The sequence below is a fragment of the Macrosteles quadrilineatus genome, unplaced genomic scaffold, assembly GCF_028750875.1.
Source record: "Macrosteles quadrilineatus isolate MER2022 unplaced genomic scaffold, UCM_ALF_1.0 Scaffold_3__2_contigs__length_128488019, whole genome shotgun sequence".
Taxonomy (NCBI): Eukaryota; Metazoa; Arthropoda; class Insecta; order Hemiptera; family Cicadellidae; genus Macrosteles; species Macrosteles quadrilineatus.
Window position 1 is genome coordinate 109310074 of NW_026542596.1, and position 22008 is coordinate 109332081.

General features: G+C 34.3%; 1 protein-coding gene across 2 annotated transcripts; it reads left to right on the forward strand.

The window, feature by feature from the left end:
• The first annotated feature begins 4078 nt into the window (after positions 1–4078).
• Positions 4079–18666, forward strand: LOC128990331 (uncharacterized). 2 transcript variants are annotated; one of them, XM_054412668.1, is made up of 4 exons: positions 4079–4400; positions 6404–6553; positions 10601–10748; positions 15234–18666. In XM_054412668.1, the coding sequence occupies exons 1-4, from the start codon at positions 4364–4366 to the stop codon at positions 15325–15327; spliced, it is 429 nt and encodes a 142-aa protein (XP_054268643.1). In that variant the 5' UTR covers positions 4079–4363; the 3' UTR covers positions 15328–18666. The 2 variants fall into 2 exon arrangements, with proteins under 2 accessions (XP_054268643.1, XP_054268644.1); XM_054412669.1 differs by having other exon boundaries at positions 4081–4400; positions 10601–10778.
• The last annotated feature ends 3342 nt before the right edge of the window (positions 18667–22008 follow it).

Sequence of the window (22008 nt, forward strand, 5' to 3'; positions counted from 1 at the left end):
ATACCTTAACTCCGTCTGTAGTCGTTTGCTCTGAGGAATTGGACAGGTCAGGGTCATAATCATAATAAAGGGTAGACTTTCAAATCAATTAAGTTAATTGATTCTAAACCCCAATCGTGGTAACTTACATATGCCAGGGCTGTTTCAATTTAGGCTAACTTCAAAAAAACAATCCACATTTTGACAATATAGGCCTGTCCCATCAATAATATTAGCCTACAGCACTAAACCATAGACTAAGCAAAACAAGGGAGTAGGCTATGTTTTAATATTACTAAACTTACTTGGGTGTATATTTTTTGGCCTGTAATAAATTCTTTGAAGATTATAATTAAAATATTACTGTGTATAATAACTAACACTATCCTATGTGTTTAAATGCTTAAGTTAATTCTATCACTACAGAAATTTATAATTTACAGATTTTACAGTGCGGGTTACTTCTAATCTAATCCCTCATTCCCACTTTAAACTTTAAACGTTTCAATTTCAATTGAACAAACTCAAATTAGTCGCAAAAAGGACTAATATTATGAATATTTTTAAGGAGAAGTGGAGAAGAGAATAAGAAGAGAATGGAAGGCGTAAGTTTATGAAATCAGTTCAGAGCGTAATAATTTAGAACATCCAGGAAGCGGAAAAGGAGAGTTTGTACTTTTACAGCGGCATTTAAGTTACTGTAACTTTTTTCAGCCAGTAAAATATCTAATCACGTAAAATGATATATTAAAAATAAATGGCTTCTTTTTAGCGAATCCCCCTTATATAACGAATAAGCTATTACCGTAGGTCTCATGGTAAGACCTAGTCCCGAGACTGATTTTATTTTTTCGTTTTGAGGTTCCCAGAGGTCAAAAACACCCTCCATTCAAATTCATATAGCTTAGGTTATATGCATGATGGAAGGAACTTATATGTGTCTGTTAGCACGATAACTCGGTCCAATTTTGATGTGCAAACACACGTGTAAGCCGTTTTGTTTTCACGTAGATGCGTCTTCAAAATCGCCAGCCGCGGCCCGCAGAAGAATGGACTGGGGTGCATTTTTGAAGCATGTTTTCACGCTCTGTCCCTGGCTACACGGGCGGGAGCAACATGGAGCGTTTCTCAAGTGGTCCTGGCAATTTTAAATCAAGCTAAATGTATTTTTTCAGAACTGCGAAAAATATTTTTGGGTCTAGCCAATCAGTACACGTTTTGTCCTAAACATACGTTGACCGTCGACCTTACTGGACTACTTAATAATTTGTTACTAAAGGGAAAGAAATTTAGTTGGACCAAAGAATGGGAAGGGAGATTTATGTAGAGCAATATTTTAGTTATATTCAAAGATTTGATGAAAGTCTTATAAAAAATTAATTTTAAATTGCCATAAATGTATTTTATATTAATTTTTTTATACTAAATGTAAATAATTAAATAAAATGTTAACAAAATACAACAATTATAGTGTTATTTTTTTATTGAAATTAATAAATCATTCATATTCCTAGTTCATTAGTCAAAAATAAGGTTACTATTCCGGCCATGAGAAGATACAAAACATAATCATGTGAATTCAGCAATTGACTACGGGTTGCCACTGCGTTTTGCCACTCCTAGACTTAAACCGGTTCGAAAATAAGCTACATTTTACCGCGTGAAAAAACGCAGATGTGGCCTACAACAGCGGGAATTCAAGCAGCATGAAAATAAGCTAGTATTTACCGAGTGAAAAAAACGCCCGTATGGCCGTGGCTTAAAAAAGGGCATTGCAAATTGCAAGAATCATTTCATGTAACAATTGAGGAACAGTGTTTATAGGGTATTTCAACCCTGCTGAGTACGAATCTGCCTGTTGCCAAAGCGAAATTTGAACCAGAAGTGCGGTATCCATTATCCAAGATTGCGGCCAAACCTCAATTTGCCCCATATCTCCCTTGTTATTTGACCTAAAATAAAACATACTCCTAAGGGAGTATGTTTAATCTATGGTTATACGCAGTTTTAGGGCTTTTTTCCTAGTTTGGCATTAACGCATTGAATCTTAAAACTAACCTTGCTATTGAAAACGTATATGTATGTATTACATATACATTGCATTATGTTCGTTGGTGTTACGAATATGCAATTTTAAAGAAAACTAGGCACACTGTAATTTTAGGTAAAAATACAAGATTTAGAAAATTCTGTAGTTCTGAGATAATATTAAACATAATAGAAGTGCGATATAATGTTTTATATATTTTAATCATACAACCATCATTTGACAGTTTTGATTACATTAGATGTTCGTGAATCGCGGAACAAAATTATGTAGAGCAGTAAATTCAAACCAATATATTTTTTAAAAGATTTAACAGAATTTACTCTAACAAAATAAGGAATCTGTATTTATGTTAGACGAATAAGGGAAACAAACAAAGTTAAAGTTAGCTACCGGTATTTATGTTCGTAATTGTAAAAATAAGTCCTAGTTATTCTGAAAACAGTTTATATAAATATTTGTATGTGATATGAAATAAACTATCATCCATTCATCATGCAACTGAAAGATTTTCCGTTTTTAGTGAATTTCACATACAGCAATCTATTACCGTAATACTTATGGTAAGAACTGGACCCGGGACCAATTTTATTTTTCGTTTTGAGTTCCCTAGAGGCTAAAAACACAATCCGTTAAAATTCATATATCTATATATATATATACTAGCTGTACCCAAGGGCTTTACCCCGTTTTACTTCCTTATTGAGCTCGTTCGCATGGCTTAACCACGTCCTGGTTGAAGTTCGTTCGTTATGCTCACTCACCTTTAGGTTGGAGCTCGTTCGCTGCGCTCACTTGCCTTCAGGTTAGCTCGTTCGCTACCACAGAATTATAGCTCAGTGTTCGCTACGCTAACTCGCCCCCAGGTTGAAGTTCGTTCGCTACGCTCACTCCCCTTTTGGTTGCAACTGTTGTCATAAATTAAAAAAATAATAGTGCTGCACCCTGTTGGTAATCCTTGTAACTTTAATGCTATTGTACATCATAGAATAAAACCAACTTGTTTAAATTGAAACAGCTGTTAAGATTCATTAATTCCATTTAAATATGAGTACTCATAAGGTTAACATGGGAAACTCCAGAGCCACTGGGGAGGAGCCCGAGAGTCCGATCAGAATAAAAACAACTTAGTTTTCCTATTTAATGCCTAAAGAATCAGTGTACCAAATTTCAGCCTCCTAGGTAAATGGGAAGTGGGAGAATTAGTGATGAGTGAGTGAGTGAGTCAGTCAGTGAGGGCTTTGCCTTTTATAAGTATAGATAAGTATTTTTTATATATGTATCCGTTAGCGCGATAACTCGAGCAAAAATCATCCGATTTTGATGAAATTTGGTACAAAAACGTGAAACCTAAGTTTATTCGAACGAGTTCGCGAACCAGCATGATCGAACTGTGGGAACAGGGTTTTATGGGGTAAAAATAGGGTTTTCCAATTTTTGGACCTAAAACATAAAATTTTGGAATTTCTTTCCCAATCATTTTGTAGAGCTAGAGCTTAAAAAAATAAATAATTTAGTATGTTGGAGCAGTGATTACGGAGAAAATTAAAAAAAGTGTAAATTTAAAATTTCCATTTTATTCTTATGGAGGATAGATAAACTGTTGTAGCTTACTTGTCTATAAACATATTTTAATGAAATTTTGTTTTCTTCATACGAAGCTATTAATATTTCAATAAAAAACTCCCTATTTATATTGTTCTTCGTACCGTTGCGGTTAGGGTGTTCCCTCAAGAGAAGAGAGTGACGTCACGCCACGACAGCCATTAGCATTAGAATGCTCTCATTCTCATTTCGTTATTCGTCCGTATCGAAAACCACAGCTGAAATAAAAATTGTCCACTGCCTGGCACAGGCTCTGAGTCTAACCACGGCCGCCTTTGTAGTTAAAGGCGGCCGTGGTCTAACGCTAATGGTCCAAGCTAATGTCAAGGTCAAGTGTCTCGGGTCGGGAAGTCAGGACTCACCACAGTGTCAGTGTCAGTTTCAGTGAGCGAGTCAGGAATTCCAAGAATTTGTTTGTGTTTGACATTCCTTTTTCACACCACACCTTTTACCTTTTGTCATTTGTCACCCTCAACAACAACTCTACATCTTGTACACTACAAATGTTAAAAATAGACAACCGTGTTTTAAGTAAATAAACTTATCTAGATGTTCAATGTTGAGTTACAAAAGTGAATGTTGATTACATTTATTTAATGTAGGCCTACCTATCATACAAACAGCAAGTGCCGCTTGGTTTGGTGTTGCTAAAAGGACCACTCGTAGGCCTAGCCTAACTTATATTGTAAATAAATTGGGTATTGTGGATTGTTTTTTGACTGGCTCATCTTTATGATGAAAGCGGTGGTTGTACTTTTATGTTTTACAGGTAAGTAGATTTACTTTTTGACATCTAGGCCTATATGTAGCCTAGGGACATTACTCTGCTACGAAATACTACTAGGCTTGGGTAGGCCTACAGTTTCTGAACTGGGCTATGCTAATATCGATTGAAACTATCGATTTGATTAGTAAACCTTCATGCGATTTTTTTACCATCAGCAAGTTTGGTTGGTTAGGTTAGGTTATGATAGTTTAATTTTATAATAGATTATATTTAAAAATATCGATTATTAATCAATATTTTCAACTCAATAGTTTCAATCGATATTAGCATAGCCCAGTTAAGAAACTGTACCCCTAGGGCTAGGCCTATGTACCTACACAAAAAATTAACTTAGGTGTAGGTAGACCTAGGCTACCTTTCGAGGAGAACCTATGATAGGCCTATTATGGAGGAAATGTTAGTTCAACAGTCGTATAAACACAAATTAGGCCTAAACTTCTAGATTATTTCAATCGTTTTAACCCTCCCAGTGTTACTTGACGAAAATTCGACAAGCAGCACACTTTGTGTAGTGTTACTTGTCGATTTTTCGACACGCAGACATCGTTTACGGCGAAGGCTCTATGACTGACTGAATCGGATTGAACTGGATCGAGTTAGGTATCGTTCTTTCCGTAATATTCTAAGCTTTCTCCAGAGGTCTGTCTCTAAGCGCTATTCATTTTAGTTCCGAAAATATTGTAGCAGACAGCTGACGTGCGTGTATTTGTAAACAGCTAGGTTCCCCCGGACCGATGACTGATGTGTTTTATTACGTTTATCATTGTTTTAGTGTTAAAAATCAAAAGTAGTGATATACGTGGTGCATTATAAGAAGATTTAGGTGGTTTTGAAGTGCTGGTTGATGATCCTGAAGAAGTAGGTGGTGATATTGATGTAAATTATCAGCCAGATTCCTAGCTATGGTTAGGCTATGCATTCTTAGCTAAACGCTATGTACTGAAATCAGTTTTTTGCCCATAACTTATTTATTTGCAAATCTACTTCCTTATATTATTATATATTTGTAATCCTCATAAAATTTAGAACAAAGTGGCTATTTTCAAATATTTATAGGCCTATAATTTATACAATTTCATTGAGCGCGAACTTATTTTTTTTTTTGAAAATTTTCGAAATTATATTTTTTTTACCTAAAAATTTTTTTTTTGAAAAAATGTTCCTTATGTTTTATATATAATATTGAAGCCCATGATTTTCCAAACAAAATGGTATATAGAACATTAGAATTAACATTGTTTTAAGCTTCTCAGATCCGTTTTAATAAAACCTTGCAAATGCGCCAAAAATAGGTGGACATTAAGGCCTAAACTATGGACACTTGGAGGGTTAAATGATCTTCATCTAACTTAAGGGACTTTTTCTTGTAGTGTACCGTTCAAGCAGGCTAAAGTTGGCTGTCGTCAGATGAACTCGTGAGCCAACTTCAGGCTGATTTCCGTTAACTAAATTAACTCTTATACAGTGTGCTGTGGCGTTCCATTTCTAGGTTAGTTAAATTCAGTTTCTGAAACATTAAAAAGAAGATACAAACAAATAACTTTAAAAGACGTCTTTGTTGATTTATCCATTAAACTACTGTAAGTTAATTAGGCCTACACAAAATATTGACTTTTTTTCTCATTTTTTGTTAAGTTACCTTGTTTATTATTATCATAAACTAATAAACAAATTAAGCCTAGTCAAAGTTAAGCCAAATTGAAAGCAATTAACCTATGGTAACTGCGGCAGCGCAGTGTGAAAAAGTCTTCTTGATAAACAGAGCCTAGGTCTATAAATTAATCAATATTTAACTTAGGTTAAGCCTAACTTACATCACAAGAACTAAGATCCAATAGGCCTAGGCCTATGATATAACTTTAAGGCTTATCAAATTAATAGGCTAAACTTATTTTATTAGTTCTCTCTACCCAAAATTAGTTAGGTATCGGTACAATATAAAAGATAGCCTACCTAAGTTATTTAACCTAAATCTATTTTTACAGCTCTGATATCAACTTGTTATGGACTTGGAAATGGTTCAGGAAAAGGTTCCCCATATTTTGGTCGATCAGCTTATAAATCTGATGGCCAGAGACCTGTGTACAATGGCCTTGGTTACGCTAATGGAGACTATCAAATGAAGCAAGCTTCAGGTAGGCTAAGTAATTAGTGGCGTCTCTCAAAACTAGACCTAAGCTACACCCAGTTAAAGATCACATTTATATTGTACAATTTTTATGTTCTTAACCCTTTCAGTGCTATGCAACGATATATCGTTATTCGTTGTGCATCTTTTCCCCGAAAAGTGCTATGGAACAATATATCGTTGTTTGCGTTTCGTCCAAAAAGCGCTAAGCGACGATATATCGTGCTGGCGCGACTTTCGACCGTGTGAGTTTAATCCGTTGAGTGCTGTCGCGTCTCGCTCCGAGACGCACCATTGTCGTAGCTTGATTTTCTGAGTGTCTCGTAGCGAGACGGTTGAGATTGCGCGAGAAATGCCGGTGTCTCGGAGCGAGAGACTCAGAAAGTCACTTCATACAGAATCACATTTCAATAAAGCTGGCTGCAAATCACACCAAACGGGACAGGCAACAGGAGGTTGACAACAACTATTTTGCTCTTTTACTGTACAATAGAGCTGAGGAATGTGGTCAACCAATCAAAAACCTTTATGCAATAGAAGAGGGCTTTACACAGCTGGTCCATGTGCTGTTTAGTAAATGTTTGTTTACAAGTTTTGGTTATAGAATTGAAGGTTATGGTCATGAATTGTTAAAAAATACATTTAAAACCTTTAAAAAACTATAACACTACAACTTATTTGTTTGTTTTGGTGTTAGTTTGTGTCTAATCACATTTTAAAGTGTATCGGTAACTGGACTGTGTAACTTAGGCCTAAGTTATAGGTGCATGATTTTATTTTTACCGTTTGTTTATTTTGCGCATGGCTTTAATAGTATTCAAATAGTAAATTGAATTATAAACATAATAATAACAACAAAAAATACAGTCAAATGTAAAATTATATAGTAGTTTTGTCTGTAACAACACGTCTTTAGTCGCATGATTTAGGTTGTTTGCTGGGTAGGGCCTAGAATTTTTCGAGACCTCTTTGTAGTAAATGTTACATATTTTTTGGACATTATAATATATAGCCTACATTTGTTATACCGGTACATGATTTCTCTTTAGTTTTTAATGCTCTTTAAAATGAATATAAAATTGAATGTGAATGAATAGTTTTAAATTATGTTATTTTAACTCAAACTTTGAAAATGGGAATACAATTTTTCTGTCTTGTCCATGAAAATATTTTATTTTAACTCATGAAACCTCAACTAAAATTAGTATTTTACAATGCACGAACTAATAATCTACAAAACAAAACAAATTTTGGCCAAAAATGTCAATAAACCTAAGTATTTTATGACGATTTCCCCATACACCTACATTTATGTGGAGAAATGGCTGGCATTCCTAGAAAGCAACACCACATGTAGGCCTGGCAAACCTCAAATACAATTGTTTCCCCCGCTCGAGGCACTCAAAGGGTTAAATGGGCATATCGGTTGAAAATCGCGCATTAACTCCTGGACGGATTGGGCTGAAATTTGGCATGATGATAGCTCGGATTCCCGATTAACATCTTACTAATATCAGAAATGTGAAAGTTTGTGTGTTTGTTTCTTTGAAGTTCAATCACACATTAACTACTGGACGGTTTGGGCTGAAATTTGGCATGATGATAGCTCACATTCCCGATTAACATATAGGCATATTCTTATCCCAAAAATCCTACTGGTCTCCGCCCCAGTGGCTCTGTAGTTCCCCATGTTAACCTTATGAGTATTCATATTTAAAGGGAATTAAATAATTTAGTCAGCTGTTTCAACTAAAAAATTTGGTTCTATGATATGAAAATAGACAATAGACAATAGACAATAGACAAATAATCTTTATTTACACATTCATTAAGAATAGTAGTAGCGTCAGCGAAAAGCATTAAGAAGTTATAAGATTTATCAATAGGGTGCAGCACTACTATTTTTTGGCATTTATAAAACAGCTAATTTGAACTAAGCAGCAACAAAAAACTGATACGCAATGAGAACTGTCAAAGTAGGATTGTTTACAGTTATGTTTATGTTTTTGATTTCCTAAAAATTAGTGATATTTTGCAAATTTTTGATAATTTATTTTTCTCTATTTAGGTGAATTTCTAGAACAATATGGCTATGGTAGATGTGTAATACGAGTAGTATACTGTAAATTTAAAGAAAATTTTATCAAACTGTGTTCTCCCCTTTTGCAAACGCAAAGCTTTAGTAAGTGCACTAAGCATTTTTTACTTATATACCAGCCCTGTACGAAGGACGGGTACTCTGCTAGTTTAATCATAATACAATTTAAATATTGATTTGGATAGTTCAATCTAAACGTCATTTTCAATAAAGGACACAACACATTCTAAAGCGCTGAATATTCCACTAATCTTATCTTCTAGATTTTCTTCACTCACGTAAACAGACTGTCTTCACGAAAAAATAACTTGAGGATGACTCAGCGGCCGGTTTTGTAAACAACAGATGTTATGAGATCAAGGATGCCAACCCATTAATCAGAAATGTACCACTAAAAAAAAGTTATCACAACAATAGGCCTATTGATTAATAGGTAACAGTTGACTGTATAGAAACAACTTTAAAATACATAAACAACGTTAACATGTTTGGACGTTTTATTCATTCATTTATTTATACCGGATAAGTTGAGTTGTGGGCTTAGAGTTGAAGTTTCAACAGCTGTTCCCGCTTAGACTATAACAATAACCCAAACTTACTCCAACCAACTAACAAAATTATTTAAGTTAGCTAGTGCTGCTGGTCTTCCAAATGATCAAGTGTTTCCGTGCTCCGAACAGCAAGGACAACTGATATGAAATTTACCTATCTAGCTGCTGCACAAAGGCCTTGGTCAGTATATAGATACTGTCCACCAGACTGATTAAGACAACCTATAAATCATAATAGGCTATTTCTAATCTTTATACCTTTATACCATGTATCCATTGATGACCAATAGTGACTGGATAGATTTTGTCAAAGAAAAAACAAAAAAAAACATTTTATTTTTAATACTTTATGCGGTTAACATGGCTGTAAATTACGAGGTCCATTCACCATTTTCCTCTGTGAAATATTCCTTCATGGAGTACAGGGGCCACGCCTTGAGTAGCTCCTCTACTCTCTTTTTAAAGCTCTTAAGAGGGAGTGACTTTATGTCCTGGTGCAGGTGGTTATAAAGTCTGATGCCAAGGGCCGGATAACAGTCTTTTTGTTTACTAAGCCAGATCATCTCCTTTTCTCATATTATTACGATGTAGCTGAGGTTATCTATATTTTCCTTGATCTGCACCAGACAGTTATAAATGAATTGGCTGTAGATAGTCATTACTCCTAAGGCTCGGAAAAGTGGCCTACAGTGATTGTGTCTTTTGCTGGACGTTATGGCTCTTATGGCAGCCTTTTGAACTATCAGAATGTTCTTGGTCTCTGAAGCGTGTCCCCAGACAATGACACCATAGCTCATCAAGCTGTGGAAGAGGCCATAATAGGCCAGCTTGAAATATGTATCTGTGACCAGATTTTTTTAATTTTCTGAAGAGGAAAACAGTTCTGGAAAGTCTGCTTTCCAACTCATTTATATGTTTGTCCCATGTCAACCTACTATCCAGCCAAAAACCTAGTAGTTTGACAGGTTGTTGTTGCAAAGTTTGGGGTTTTAAACTGCATATAAATTCTTGGGTTTTATCATTGTTTATTTTGAGTTTGTTCGTTGAAAACCAGGCTTTTGCCTCGTCCAGGATTTCAGCTGCTTCGAGTTTTAGTTGGTCCAATTGACTATTGCTCGTGATGAGGGTGGTGTCATCATCAAAGAACAGGGTTCTCCCGTCAGTCCCCAGGTCGTTGATAAAAATCAGGAAGAGAACAGGAATCACATAGCATTGAGATTTTACCACCCTAACAATAAGTTAGTAGGCTAGGTGAACCAATGATAACAGTGCTTTATCATCTCTTACTAAAACCAGGATTGAGACCAATTGCCTCTTGCAATATTGTTGCCAAAATATTTTAATAAAAAAAGAAAACAGAGTTATTTTTTGTTTTAAAATATCTTGATCCTGCTTCATGTTCCAGCTGCGAAGCCAGTGGAGTCAAAGCCCAGTCGCGGCATTGGCCTCTCTGCGTGGGGCATCATCGCAGTGATGGCTGGTGGAGTGTTTTTCTGCACCGCTGCGTACTACGCCGTTCTGTTCTATCCCATACTCTGCAAGAAGGAACGCAAGTACGACATTATGGAGCTCAACTCTGTTTAGTAGGTCTCGATATCTATAATTAGAACTACTTTGTAGTTGGCTTTGTGTTTTTGTGAGAGTTTCACTAACACTACAGATGGTGCGGTTTTAATGTTTGGGGCCTACAGAATTTTCAGCGACTGTAATTAAGCTTGTAAAATAATTGTAGAGTAAGCATTAATGGCATTAATACTTGAAGAATAGAATCAGTAATAGGACAAATTTGGTACGTCCACAATGCACGCTGGTACAAGCAGGAATTCAGATTCAGATTTTCGGCGCCGAGTGTCGTGACTCCGATGAGGTGGCCATAATGCAAGCAAGTTGTAAGCTGTCTCTTTTAAGACCTGTTTAAGGGATATTTAAATATTTTCCTGCAATTCTTGCAGACAACAACAGTTTTTTTTTAAATATTTCAGAATGAGCTATTACACTTCTGATTTAATTCTCATAAAAAATCAAGCACAATCTAACAAAAAATGTGTATATTATCACAAAACCTTGAATAAGCATGTCACCTTGAGGTAAATAAATGCATTTCCGTAAGTTATAATTGTTTATTTTGTAAAAAGGCAATATGACAAAAATTTCATATTGCAACTTATTTCCTTATTCAATTAAATCTAATCAGCATATAAATTAAGGTACAGTCTAACCTTGATATAACGAACCTCGATATAACGAATTCCTTGATATAACAAATTTTTTTTATCCCCTAGAACTCTCCATAAGACGTGTATATTTTACCTCTACACAACGAACAAACCATAACAACGACCTTGATTTAACGATTTTTTTGTGATTTCGGCTAAAATAAGACACCTCAATATAACAAATTTATCATTGTCGGAACCTCTACATTGCGAATTTAACCTCTGCATAACGAATTGTCTACGTCTTTCCCTCGATATAACAAATCCCCCACCCAATTATTGTTTTGGGAAAATCTGTTTCTTTATCAAATGAAATGGAAAGGTCACGTCATCGCTTGCGCTAACATTCGTCTGCTCCGTTTTACATCTTTGTCTGCTGTCGCTGCGCGCGCTATGTTGCAACTGAGAACTGAACTGATTTCATTCACTGAGGACTGATGACGACGTAATGTTTAGTAAGCTGTGATTGGGTGATATGGGATAACTATGGGGAATTGTACAATTTTTTGATAAAGAGAAAACTAAGAAAGAATATAAAAACAAAACCAAAGAGAAAGAATAGCAACATCGTTATTTTAACATTCCTTTTACGAGTATTTTTATTATCTCTAAGTTGGCTATGATTATACCTTTTATAATGACTTATCTAATAATTTATTGTTTTCAATACGATTTGTTTCAACTAGCAACACCAATGCTATAGTTAATGATTATTATTGACATTCCTCTGTTGTGATAAATCAGTACTGTACTAGCCTACCGGCCTATCACGGAGCAGTCAGTAGCTTACAAAACTTTCTACTGTTTTGTTTTGTTCTTTACATGGTTTATGACTACGCAATACAGTGTTTGGCTAGGTTTTAGGAGGGTTAGAACAAGCTGTGTTTTTAAACTTACAGTTTTTAGCCTGTACCAAGGTCAATGCCATTGTCATGATTGCGCAATATTCAAGATCCCTCCCCTTTATTTTGCCGGATAATTTAGGTTCTACTGTACAATGTAAACACTGTACTATAAATTATTGTAGCGTAGCCTATGCTACTTTAATTGTATTTTAATGATGTCAAATCCCGACCTATATTGACCGACGCTGGTTCTGAACCTCGACTTAGCGAAATTCCTGCAAACCTAACCTCTATATAACGAACCTCGTTTTAACCAAATCCTTGTTATAACGAATATTCAGTTCGGTCCCTTCAGATTCGTTATACTGAGGTTGGACTGAATGTTGCTATAACATTTAAAATTAATGCACTTTTTGATGCGCTTGTCCCAATTTATTGGAATAAGTTGAACTTTTGATAGCGTTTCGTCGATATCCATCGTTAATTTAATGAAAAACACTTAAACATTCAACACATAAGCAAAAATCAACAGTCCGATTAGCAGGTTGTCTGAAACCAGAGTGTATGATTCATTCCAGTAAAAATCTAAAACGAACTGCCTGCGCGCAGGAAATTGGCGCGAAGTTGTACTATGGCCGCTTACGTTTACTAGCATGGGGCAATATGTTCGCCGAGTCTGACTTAATCGACGCCGACAGTCTGACTGAGAAAACCAGCGTGCATTGTGGACGTACCCTATAGTCCTAAAAAAAAACAGGCACAAAAAATTGGTTTCATTGCCAACTTGATGTGTAATGAAATGACCAATTTCTTGCCCCGTTTGACATCATAATTATTAATAAAACTATTGATTGGTTAAGTTAACCTGAAATAAACAAAATAGGCACAGTAAAAGAAACAAATAATCACACCTGATTTTAATTAGGTAATAAATTGAAAGAATAACAAACAAATAAGTACAGCTTTCATGGGTACTTTTGGCTTTATATATAGATAACACAATTTTTCCTTAGCTCCCTAAAAAAAGAAATTTCTGGAATTGCCTTGTTAATTTAAAGAAGTAAGGCTATTTTAGAATATTTAGAAAGATGAGGTTGCTCTATCTTAATCAGTCCACAATAACAACGACTGCAATACATATTTCCCCAATATTGCATTAGGCCTACATACAGCCCAAACTATCAGTGTTTAAAAATACCCCCCGCCGCAGCAAACCTGCAGACTAAGCGAATTTCCATTTGCCTGATTGGATTTACACTAAAATGTCTCCTTAAGAATATCACATTTATTCCCTATTTAAATCAAATCAGTTTAACACATACTTAGGTTTGCTGCAACAGGGAGGGTTAAATTGTTTTTTTATGTAAAATGTTAATAGTAAGAAATAAAAACATTTTCCAAATTTGGGCAAAATATTTTAATAAATAAGCAAACTACAACAGTTTACTCATCCTCCATAAGAATAACATAGGAATTTTAAATTTACAATTTTTTTGAATTTTCTCCGTAACCATTAGGCGCATTATAACGCTTCAATATACTAAATTATTTGTTTTTTTAAGCTCTACAAAATGGTTAGGAAAGAAATTGCAAAAATTTAAGTTTTTTGGGTCAAAAATGGGAAAACCCATTTTTACCCCATAAAAGCCCCCATAAACCCCCGTTCCCATGGTCCGATCATGCTGGTTCGCGAACTCGTTCGAATAAACGTAGGTTTACACGTTTGTACCAAATTTCATTAAAATCGGATCATTTTTGCTTGAGTTATCGCGCTAACGGACACATATATAAATATATATATATGAATTTGAACGGATGCTATTTTTGGCCTCTAGGGACCTCAAAACAAACAAAAAAATCGGTCCCGGGTCCAGGTCTTACCATGAGTACTACGGTAATAGCTTATTCCCTATATGGGAAATTCGCTAAAAAGATTATGTTTTTAATTAATCATCAGTGAGAGTAACCTAACCCCTCAAATTAGCTGAGTTTTCAATTATAAAAGCTACGGTACATAGAAGTTATTATACATACTTGTCTCTAGCTTTAAAATACCCCATAATAGGCTACAGAAAACTTTCAGAAAATATTTTGAGTTCAACATAAAGATGTGTGTGTGTATAGGCTGTATAGAAATATATATAGCCTATGTATATAATTTGTATGATTAGTCTATCTTGTTCAGTTCATTATTTTAATAATTTACATTCTTGATCAAACTAGACTTACATAACCGTTAATTACAAAACTTGACACTAATGATTAGTGCTAAAATTGGTTGTAGACATTTTACTACAAACTTTGAACACCAAAGTTACCGACAGGAAATATTTGCCCAATCTGGTAAAGCAAGAATATTATTTTTTTTATTATTTACCAGTCATGATTAAGTTTTATTTTACTTTTATATTTTTCCTGCTTACATTTTGCCATAGCACTTAAATTATTAACCTATGTGTAAAAAATTATTTGTTTAGTTTGGCTTAGTATCCAAGATTTTTTTTTGTGTTTTAACAAGTAAAATATTATATTCAAAGAAAAAAATTCAAATTGAATATTCTTTCCAATAGGCCAAACTGTTAAAAACTAGACAAGCCCGTAATAGCACAATATTATGTGCGGGCAAGCTGCATTTTTTTCATACGCTGGAAGTTTTAGTCTGTCAGATTTTCCTTGTGTTTATGGTGTTTTGTGTGTGTTAAAATAAGCAAATACGTCCTGACCTTTTTCAATTTTTTATGCTCAATTTCGTCTATCTAATCTCGTTTTATTTTGATTTTTCATATCCATTGTCAGGTATTGCCATAGACTCTTGAAGATTTATTCTTTTATTGATATCAATTTCAGATAATTAGTGGTATAGAGAACCAAACACCTCCCTATCTTCAACACTGTCATATTACTGCATGTCCTGTTGCTGACTGTGTCACTGGTGGCGATGAGATTAAATGGTTGATAGTATTAACATTTGTTTCAGACACAACCAAAACATGAGAATGGATTGTTGTCCGACTGCTCCTCCTGCCATAGACAATGTAGACAATGTCCCCGCTTTAAGCACACCTGTCTAAATTCTCTCTACACTCTTAGTCCATCTTTGTCTGACAGCCTCTAGTCAGCTTCGTGCGGCCAGTCTTCAGTCTCATTAACATAAACCGGGTGCTGGTAAGTGGGATATTCATTGTAAACTATTTTAATGTGGAATCTTAGTGAGTAGGTTGTGATTTAGTTGTTATATCGTTAGGCCCTATTGCATTTATGTTTTGATACATTTGTGCAATTGCTAAAGCCAGAAAAGTTTGGTTTTGTGGAAACTTTTTTGACATTTTTCCAACAGCTTCCATGACAAAATAACAAATCAATAAGCTAATCTTTCTAACTGTGATAAGTATTTTCATGAACAACTTGTTAAATTGTGCAACACTGAACAAAGTTTTTGTGATAAAATCAGATTGCAAAATCACTTAGTTCCTAATTATTGTTGATAATTTGTGACGGAATTAGTCTACACCGATTAGAACTTTCAAAGACTGCATTTTGTGTTGAAGTGTTTAAGGGCTTGGCCGAGTTATATAAATCTTAAAATAGTTTTTCTATCCTACTTTACTTTAGTATGTTATCCGAGTTTAGATTCTATTATCTATTTAATGCTATCACTGCATTTATCCTATTGTAATAATATGAATAATATGTAATAATATGTAAGGAGGTTTGAGATCAACATTTTTTGATTCCAAGTGTGCATTTTCACTATGTTTTATACAAATATGGGCCTATGATTGATTTCTTGTAAGATTTTCAGATATTACACTAGTGAGAGGGATTTTAATATAATATTTTGCAGCATGATTTTGCAACCTTTTTTACAACTGGACAAAAGATGTTTTTAAGTATGATCATACTAGGGGTGTTGAATGAAGTTTATTGTTATGATGTAAATATTTGGAGCTTATTTTACAAGCAAGTAAACTGAATATGTTCAAATACTCATTTTCTGCTTAATGATAATATGTAGTTAGTAGGCCAACATGTATAAACTGTTTGGTGATGGAAGCAAAAATTCTCTTTTGTCCAATTAATTATAAAAAAATATATCAAATGATAATATCCATCCCCTTTTCTGGGAACCTTTATTTGGATTTGTGTTTTTGTGTATTCTAGGCCTAATGACAGCCTTGGTAATAAGTTTTGATTGGTTGGTTTGTTACAAATAATAACAAACTATATTTACACCTAAAAATTCTTCTCTTAAGACTTTTTTTCTCGTACATTTGCTTCATGCGCCATTGTACAATGAAATAGTACGAAACAAAAACTAAACTTGACCATTCCATTTTTGCTACACATTGTGATAAAAAGTGCCTTTTATGATGGATTTGGTATCTTTAAAGTACATGAATTTGAAGCCAGAATAAGTACACTTAGGGGTTATTTAATTTTATTAAGGGGTAGTGGGGTCATACGCATCTTCCAAAGACTCTTCTTTGGCTGTTTTCAAAATTGTACCGTACTGTAGTGCAACTATTTTAAAACTTGTAAATTCTATAATGTTACTTTAACAGGCTCAAGAGTATATAATTATGCTTGCCTATTTTTAATATCTAGCCTCTATTATGAAAATTGTGTAACTAACTAAAAAATGCAACTCTCCATTTTATACCTTGGCATACATATTTACAATTAACAAAAAAAAACATTATAGTAGGCTACGTAAAATTGACTTTATTTTAGCATTATGACCTACTAACAATGACAAAAGTTTTTGAATAGTGCCTGGAGTCATTTTGTCTAGACTTATCAAGATGATTTAATTGACATGTTAGTTTTTTAAGATCTCCTTTCAATGTTTCATATTATATTTTGTTGGTTTTAGATAAGCTTACCTAGATTCTTAGGTAATATATGAACTACAGTGAAACATTTAGTTAGACTGAAGTAGTAGAATTTTTAGCTAAAAATAATCCCGCTCTGTTCTACACTAGATACTTTAAATACTTGTATCTGAAATGGCGGCCATACAAAAGTAGGTATTTTAAGCCAAGTATGAAGGGTAATCTTTCCCTCATATTATACAGATTGAAATATGCAATTGGTCTCAGTCTCAATTTAATAGTTATCTCAAGGTTGTCTTGATGACTGAGTTTAATTTTACTAATTGTTTGAAAGTCCTTTTGAGGTTTTATTATATTTTTTATACATTATTAGATTTTATTATGTTTTACAGCATTTTGTATAAGAGATAAATTAAAATGAGTATTTTTAGAAATGTATACAATACAATCAATGCTCAAAGTGTGCCTTAATGTCTTCCAGCTGTGAAAGTTCCCTCTTAAACATAAATTGATCAATAATATTTTCAGTATTATCATAGATAAAACATACTCCCTTAGTAGATTTCTCATCCTTATGGAACAGCTGAAGACAATTTTATTGTTAGTTCATGTACGGTTTATGTAGAGGTCGTGTTTTGTTTACAATTTGTTTCCCGTTATTACAGCCATTTAAAACCTCGTTTAACCAAATAATACGATCTAATCATAAACAATAACTTGTCCCCTAGTTATATAACCAAACAGTAAAGCACAAATCAAGAAATTAACCCTAAAATAATGGAAACAAAGTTTCATCGACACTAGCGCCTTTGTGTCACGTACATGAACTAGACACGAAAAACGTGCTTCAAAATTTACAATGGGATGAGAAGTCTACTTGTGTTGGTTAGTCTATGGTATTATTGTTATTCCTTATCTACAATGATGCATTTTTCATGTTTGTTGTACCTGATTTTTTGTTGTTATAGATTTAGTTAGGAAACTAAAAAGATTATATTAAATGTAGTAGGATGAAGTGTTATTAGTTAAAATTAATAAGATAAAATAAAATAAAATATAATGATCACATCACATAGGCCTATACATTCCTGAAATGTAATCGTAATGAATACCGTATTCGTATTCTAATTCTAAGTTACATTTTACATTAAGTTTGACATTTTTAGTGGGCCTATTTCACTTTTTATGTTTGGGAGAGAGCTTTCTATCGTCAATAATTTATTGAGAATGTTAAAAATTTACAAATTAGATTTACATCATATTTTGAAGTTGTGTATTCAATTTTTACTACATAAGTTTATCATCAAACTAGCAATCTATGACATTTTCTTGCATTATTATCAAGTTAGAAACTTTTGTAGATGCCAAAAAGTGTTATAAAATGGTTTTATTCAGATAACAAGTTATTATCAGTATTTAGAAGACTGTATTTTAACTTCAACAATGTGTTCATCCTTTTTTGTACTTTTGTCAAGATCTATTGACTTGAGAAGTTAGTTGTTCTGTGTATAAAGTAGAAAGTTTTGTAAAATATTTTATAAGTAATGAACTATTAATAAAATTGTATTTATGAAGAAATATGCATTTTTATTGACCTTTCTCTTGTATTTCAAATATGTCTGGGACTGCCTGTGAGTTAATAAATGACCACCAATGATGATCATTACCTTGACTTAATCTCAGCAGAATTTTAAAATTCAAGGCTGCCGTTGTAAAAGAAAAATAACAAAATCCTGGATGTGTAAAGTCTATATGAACAGTTTAGTTGTTTAATTTTAAATAATTTATAAATAAAAATACTTTTTAAAAATGCCACGTTTTTAAACACACTAAAAAGTATGAAATAATTTATTCAATTTTGAGGGAATAAATACTTAAGATTTAAAACGAATAACGTGGGGTGCATGCTGATTTACAATTAACTTCACCTATTGAACTATTATGATCTATTGCATGCGCCCCACGTTTTTCGTTTTAAATCTTACAAGTATTTATTCTCTCAAAATTGAATAAATTATTTCATACTTTTTAGTGTGTTTAAAAACGTGGCATTTTTAAAAAGTATTTTTATTTATAAATTATTATTTAGTTTTTAGTCTTTAATGTGTAAATATGTTAAATCTATTTTATATAGCCTCTTAATACATAACTAAAACCCAAAACCTTATTATCTGTAATCAGATGTTTTATCTTTACTTTGAAATGATTGTTTTATATTTTTAGAATATCTCGGGAGCAGAACATGTATCTCTTAACCTCTGCTCTTCTAACTGTCAAATTTAAGTATTTACAGCTGACTTAAATTAATTTATATGTTTACATTCTTTTAAAATGTAAACATGGAAAATTTGGAAGCCAAAGGGGCGTAGCCCAAGGGAAATATGAAAATTAAATTATGTAATATTGCATTGTCATCCATTTGTGAGCTATGTTTCAAGTTTCAAGTCTCTAGCTCATCTTCGTTAGGGAACTTTATTATTAACGGCTCGACATCGGCTACTCAACTTGTACCCTATGGGGTACCGCAAGGCTCAGTGCTGGGTCCCCTGCTGTTCATTTTACACATCAATGACCTTAGTGTTGAGGGGGGAGTGCTAATGTTCGCAGATGACACCACTCTTCTCAGTAGGGGGCGAAACCCTGGTGAACTGATCGCCAACCAGGAACTGGCTTTCGACCAAGCCAAGACATGGTTCCAATGTAATAAGCTACAACTGAACGAGTCAAAAACCCAGTTACTACTCTGCAGTCTCAGCGAAATAGAATTTCATAATGCTGCTGATCCCGTAAAACTGTTGGGTTTCACTCTGGACCGTAAGCTATCCTGGGATAAACACATTGATGTGATCACCAAGAGATTGTCCAGAGTCTTGTTCCTGCTGCGGAAGCTTCAGAGCCTACTTGACCGCAAATACCTAACAGTGGTCTATCATGCCCTGTTCCATTCTCATATCAGCTATGGACTGCTTCTTTGGGGGCACGCTTCGGAGTGCTACAGACTGCTTTTGCTGCAGAAGGCAGCGGTGAGAATTATCACCTCTAGTGATTATCTAGATCACTGCCGGCCCCTGTTTCGGAGTTTGGACATACTCACCGTACCGTCTAACTACATCCTGGTTTCGCTGGTTTATGTTAAGCGACATGAGGCCTCCTTCACCACCAGAAGCGAAATACATGACCACTACGTAAGAAGCAGATCTAATCTGGACATCCCGAGGCGTAGGCTAGTTAAGACCTCAAAGCACTTCCCGGACTTAGCGTTGAAGATGTTTAATAAGCTTCCAACTAGGGTTAGACTGCTTGAGAAAAACCGCTTTGAACGTGTCTTGGTGCGGTGGCTAAAGGACATGGCTTTTTACTCAATTGACGAGTTTTTTGCCGATTCACTCTCCTCCCTGCTCGCCATTTGTACTCTGTAAATATTAATGATAGTTAAATGTTTTCATATTCAATTTTATGTATGAAGTGAAGTTTTAATTTTTTATTGACATGAACAATCCAGTCTTCTCTGGTAAAAGTTCACGACAGAAGGTAAAAGGTAACTTCGTTTAAAATTGATATCAAAATTTGTAGGAAAGCGAGCTAATAAAAACAAGCCCATGGGGCGTAGTCCAAGGGAAATATGAAAATTAAATGATATAATATTGCATTGTCTTCCATTTATGAGCTATGTTTCAAATTTCAAGTCTCTAGCTCATCGGGAAGTATCAAAATTTGCAAGAAAGCGATTTATTAAAAACAAGCCCATGGGGCGTAGCCCAAAGGAAATATGAAAATTAAATGATATAATATTGCATTGTCTTCCATTTGTGAGCTATGTTTCAAGTCTCTAGCTCGTCGGGAAGTTAGTATATAATTGATTTCAAAATTTGTACCGGACAAGGAAGCGAGCTAATAAAAACATTTTAAAATAGCTCTATAAGTGTATTAAGAGCGCAAAGTTTGTCATTGCTTCTCGAAGCTTTTGCCGAGTGTGGCCAAACATTTTGAGAGCGGCAATGACTGTTAGTGCTCATAATACACACAAGATTTTTCCTATCACCATAACCAACCTATCAATACACAAAAAATATTAACTTTTTAGTTGTATATATGTTACACTCAATCTCCGAATTCGGACAATGTCCGAAATTTCTACCCACTCCGCGATGTGGATAGTGTGTAATACCCACGTCGCGGAGTGAGCATTTTATTCGGACATTGGCCGAAGTAAAATGCCCAGACCGCGTTGTGGGTAAATTGATTTACTCAAATGCCGAAGTCATTACGTGCTTCGGCGATTGAGCAAATCTTAAATACCCACAACGCGATGTGTGCAAGAGGGATTGCCCACGTCGGGTTGTGGGTATTTCTAGTTTGTGCAAACGCCGAATTTACGTTTAGACATGGCGCCCCCATCATTTGCACTATCTGCGATTAGGATGGACGGATCTGCACCTGCATTGTGTTTTCATTACCGTTTAGGTTGTCCTGTAGTGATACGCACGTGATCAAGTTAATATACGTTCAGTGATTACCTCTTTAGATATTGTTTTGGCCTGTCGAACGAGCCAATAAAGACGACAGAGGCCAATGTGGACGGGCAAAAAAGAGGTTAAAAGAGGTCGACAACCTCTTTAAAAAAACAAGGTTTTATTAGATGTGTTTGTAAGAAGAACTTTTTGAGTAAATCATGTCAATGTATTACCGTAAGTAAAACGTAAAATGCAATTCTAAATTTCATGGCAGCACCATCTTGTGCCAATAACTAAAAGAAAGATTTAACAAGAACTGTGTGATAATCGGCGTTTTAAGGCTACTCCAAATTTTGTAAAGTGGAAAAACATAATTTCAATGTATGTGTAATGGACCTTTTTATATTTGTTCCTATTCGGTATTTTGCTGTTTTCTGGTATTTTATAAAATGCTATTTATACATTA